The 4,986-nt window shown below is 38.8% G+C and overlaps 1 protein-coding gene across 1 annotated transcript in view; it reads right to left on the reverse strand.

The window, feature by feature from the left end:
- The window catches only part of ARHGAP42 (Rho GTPase activating protein 42), a 208,959-nt gene that overhangs the window by 17,312 nt on the left and 186,661 nt on the right, over nt 1-4,986 (reverse strand). Inside the window, exon 16 of the mRNA XM_006775261.2 lies at nt 4,304-4,409. Coding sequence (XP_006775324.1) covers nt 4,304-4,409 — 106 coding nt within the window. The remainder of the gene's footprint in view (nt 1-4,303; nt 4,410-4,986) is intronic.

Consider the following 4,986-nt stretch of genomic DNA (forward strand, 5'->3'; position numbering starts at 1 on the left):
ACATCCCCAATGGAGTGTGTGCAGGAGGCAGCTGATTGATGTTTCTCTCTCATCAATGTTTTTAATTCTCTATCCCTCTCCCTTCCTCTCTGTGAAAAATCAATAAAATATATTTTTTTAAAAAGCCAGAACGTATAAAAAATAAAATAAAAGCTTCGGGCTTTGTTCTAATACTGTTAACTTTCCACAGTCATTATGCATTAAAATTTACTTAAAAAATAGTGACAATAAAGCCAAAATTATAAGTTGACATATATCAAAGTGACACTATTGAAATTCTTCAACAAAGCTTTTCTATGCACTGAGCCTTAATCTTTCCAAGGTATTTCTCAAAGGATGACTTCTACTCCTTCTGTATCAGTATAAGCTGTCCTTCACACCTAGCTAGAGGCATTAGGTATCCTTTGTTTAAATCACGAACCACATACTTGTAATGCCTCTGATTTCAAAATAGCTTTTAAAAAACAAAAGTTAACCCAAACTATTGAATCCATCCTATATAATAAAAGCATAGCATGCAAATTGTCCTCTCGACCTGGAGTTCGTCTGGGAGTTTGACCAGGGGGCAGGGCCAGCCAGAGGAAGGGATCGAGGGAAGGGAGGCCTCGGCCAGCAGCAGGCAGCTGGGGGAAGGGAGGTCGCAGCCGGCAGCCAGCAACCGCTAGGGATCCTACCCGTGCACAAACTTTGTGCACTGAGCATCTAGTGATTTATATAACATCTCAGAGCTAATTAATGGAGATTTGGAATTAGTCATTAAGTTGTTGTTCCTTTAGGCCAGTGACTAATCCAGGTTACAGGTCTTAAATTCTTTTTTTTTTCCTTAAGACACATAAGATTGCTAGGGACCAAGAGTATTGTTAGCTGTTTATAGTTTACCCATGTCATAAGGTTGCCAGGGACCAAGAGTGTTATCAGTTGTTTACAATTTACTTAAGTCATTAGAACACACATCCTACTATACAAAAAAAACACTAACTAGAAAAGATGCATGCACTCCCATGTTCACTGTACACTATTTACAGTAGCCAAGGCATGAAGACAACCGAAGTGTCCACTGATGGATGAACAAATAAAGAAATTATGGTATGTATCAACAATGGAATTTTACCCAGGCATAAAAAAGAATGAAATTTTGCCATTTATGAAAATATGGAGGGATTCCAAGAGCATTATGCTGAAAACGAAATAAGTCAAACAGAGAAAGACAAACACCTTATGATCCCCCTCATATGTGGAATGTTAAAGAACAACAACAAAAAACACACACACAAAAAGCTCACAGATATAGAGAACAGATTGGTGGTTTTAAGAGGATGTGGGGTCAGGTGTGGGGAAAATGTGTGAACTGTTGTTTTCTAATTAAATAAAATATTTTTTAAAAATAGAGACTTTATAAAAGTAGTTTCAAAAAGTCAATTAACAAAAAAACAGAGAAAGAAAAAAAAGCAAAGAGACAGGAATGGTGGTGAAGGATGAACAAGGGAATTTTAAGCACTTTTCTATGGCCAGATACCCTGCCCTGCTATTCCTTGTTATCAAAACAACACACATTCAAATTAAGGGTGAAGCTTGTGTTCGTCTAATACTCTGGGTAATTAAGCAATGACATTCATGTCAATTTAAAAAACACAATAAGCCAAAGCCGGTTTGGCTCAGTGGATGGAGCGTCAGCCTGCGGACTGAAGGGTCCCAGGTTCGATTCCGGTTAGGGGCATGTACCTGGGTTGCGGGCACATCCCCAGTGGGAGATGTGCAGGAGGCAGCTGGTCGATGTTTCTCTCTCATCGATGTTTCTGACTCTCTGTCTCTCTCCCTTCCTCTCTGTAAAAAATCAATAAAATATATTAAAAAACAAAACAAAACAAATAAAAAACACAATAAAAAAGACTTTACTAGAAAAATAGCTTGAATACAAGAGAATGACCAATAAATAGAGTGTGGTTAAATTTCATAAAGAGGTTATACACAATTCAAAAACATAATTTAAGACTAATTCAGACCAAGGATGAGTTCTTTTTTTTTTTTTAAATATATATTTTATTGATTTTTTACAGAGAGGAAGGGAGAGAGATAGAGAGTTAGAACCATCGATGAGAGAGAAACATCGATCAGCTGCCTCTTGCACATCTCCTACTGGGGATGTGCCCGCAACCCAGGTACATGCCCTTGACCGGAATCAAACCTGGGACCCCTCAGTCTGCAGGCCGACGCTCTATCCACTGAGCCAAACCGGTATCGGCGAAGGATGAGTTCTTATTCATTAGCAATAAAGGTATTGCCATAGGCAACAGTTAACAATGAATTTGAAATTATGCCATTCCAAGTGGATTCCTACGGGGGAATTTAATATTATCTCAAAGCCTGCACATTGAGAGTTATTAATATGTTATGTAGCACTATTTCAAATGTGCATGGCTAAAATTAGCATAAATTGGGTTATTACTTCTAGCAAACAAGGAAGGGATTAATTATTTGATTATGAATCATGGTATTCATTCAGATGAAAAATGTCTTTTTAACAGTCTTTGCGACAGTGTGGATGGACCTGCAGAACATTATGCTAAGTGAAATAAGCCAGTCAGAGAAAGACAAGTAGCATATTATTTCACTCATATGGAATCCAATGAACAAAATGAACTAACAAGCAAAATAGAAACAGACTCATAGGTACAGAGTAGTTAGACAGCTCTGGTGGTGGTGGTTGGGTGTATATGTGAAGGGATTGAGCAAAAAAGAAAGAGAAAGAATTCATGGACATAGACAGTGTGGTGACTGAGGGGGATGGGGCATGGGGCAGGTGAAAGAAGGTATATGGGGGATAAATGGTGATAGAAACAAAACAAATTAAATAAATTAAACAAAAGTAAATTAGAAAAAATGAAAAATGGTAAGGGTATTCTGAAATAAGTTTAAAATGTGAATTTGGACTTTTGTTTCCAGAAGCATGGCAAATAAACTTCTGGATTAAGAGAGAGAGAGCAAGAGAGGGAGAGAGAGAGAAGAAAACGAGAGAGAGAGAGAAGAGCGAGAGGAGAGCGAGAGAGAGACAGAGAGAGAGAGGGGAGAGAGAGAGAGGGGAGAGGGAGAGAGAGAGAGAGAGAGAGAGAGAGAGAGAGAGAACGAAAGAGAGACTCAATTTCTAGATAGATATGTGATGGTTAATTTTATGGCCAAATTTGCAACACCACAGTGCCCACATATTTGGTCAAACATAATTCCAGCTGTTTCAGTGAAGGTATTTTTCTTCTTACATAAGATTAACATTTAAATCAGTAGACTCTGAGTAAAGCAGATTACCCTCCATAACTTGGGTGGGCTTCAAACAATCAGTTGAAGGTCTTAAGAAAAAAAAGAGTAGGTCCCCTGAGAAAGAGGCATTAGGTCTCTGGGCTGCCTTAGATTCCAGCTGCAAAATCAACTCTTTCTGTGTCTCCAGCCTGCAGGCCTGCCCCACAGGCATCAGGCTTACCAGCCTCCCAATCATGTAAGCCAATTCCTTGCAATCAATCCATCTCTCTCATACACATACACATACATATACACACATGTATATAGGTATCTATAATAATAAAAGCGTAATATGCTAATTAGACTGGATGTCCTTCCAGACTACCTTCTGGAGGAATCCGGAGCTGTGAGGGAAGCCTAGGTCCCGGGTGCCAGAGGGAAGCTGGTTCCAGCAGCCGGGGGAAGGCAGGCCTACTCTTGCACTAATTTTGCGCATCGGGCCTCTAGTATGTACTAGTATATATGTGTATACATAATCACAAACATCTTACTCATTCTGTTTCTCTGGAGAAACCTGACTACTGTGATATCTATCAAGATTTTTAAGTATATCAATGACTAACAGCAGAGTCAGAAAAATCTTCAGAGACCAAGAGATACTATGAGTCCAAAGAAAGGAGCTAATATTAGAGTGGAAGTTTGGCCTGGGAGAACCTGTTGACCTTGGTAATATGGAGAACTAGTTTTCAAATTTAGGGATTACAATGTATCTAAAAGAATTGGGAAAAACTATATATTTCCACATATATTTTTAAGTTGACCTGTAAGTTTTTCATCATTAGCTTAACCGTTGCAAAGGACAGAATTATTTTTATACTGTACACATACCCAGGTGCATACACATGTACATATAGATATATCTTAAAATTAGTCATTCATTTTTAAAGCACATTCTACAGACTCTCATGACCATAACGATGTCCCGGCACCATCACACACTTACGATGACACGGACAAGCTTAACTTTAACAGCTGAACAAGTTAAAGTGAACAACAGAAGTCAGAGAATTACTTGACCAGGTGCTTTATTAAGATATCCAGCATCTCTCGGTTTTTCTCTGGTAATTTGTGGACGAGTGCATGGACAGCCTCCACCCGGTAGTTTTGGTCATCAGATTCTGTAACATACAAAAGGTTGCAAATCTCAAGTTTTAATTGCATTAAAATGTGTACATAAACACTAATAATCATCACAACGACACCTACCCCTTCATGCCTTAAAAGCACTGTATCAAATAGTTATTATCACATCTCTCTGGTAATGTGGACGAGTGCATGGACAGCCTCCACCCGGTAGTTTTGGTCATCAGATTCTGTAACATACAAAAGGTTGCAAATCTCAAGTTTTAATTGCATTAAAATGTGTACATAAACACTAATAATCATCACAACACGATATCTAACACGCCAGTGCTCTTAGCCACAAACTATATACATACAGACAACCGGAACGCATTGGTTTTGCTACACAAGGACAGCGATGTGAGTGACCACAGCCAGGGTTACAGACTGCCTAATGGGTCAGGCACTGCGACTCTAGCTTTATCATACTGAAACCTCCAGTGACTCCATCAGACTAGAGCAGTGATGACGAACCTTTTGAGCTCAGTGTGTCAGCATTTTGAAAAACCCTAACTTAACTCTGGTGCCGTGTCACATATAGAAATTTTTTGATATTTGCAACCATAGTAAAAC

This window comes from Myotis davidii, unplaced genomic scaffold (assembly GCF_000327345.1).
Source record: "Myotis davidii unplaced genomic scaffold, ASM32734v1 scaffold8, whole genome shotgun sequence".
In the NCBI taxonomy this organism is placed as follows: Eukaryota; Metazoa; Chordata; class Mammalia; order Chiroptera; family Vespertilionidae; genus Myotis; species Myotis davidii.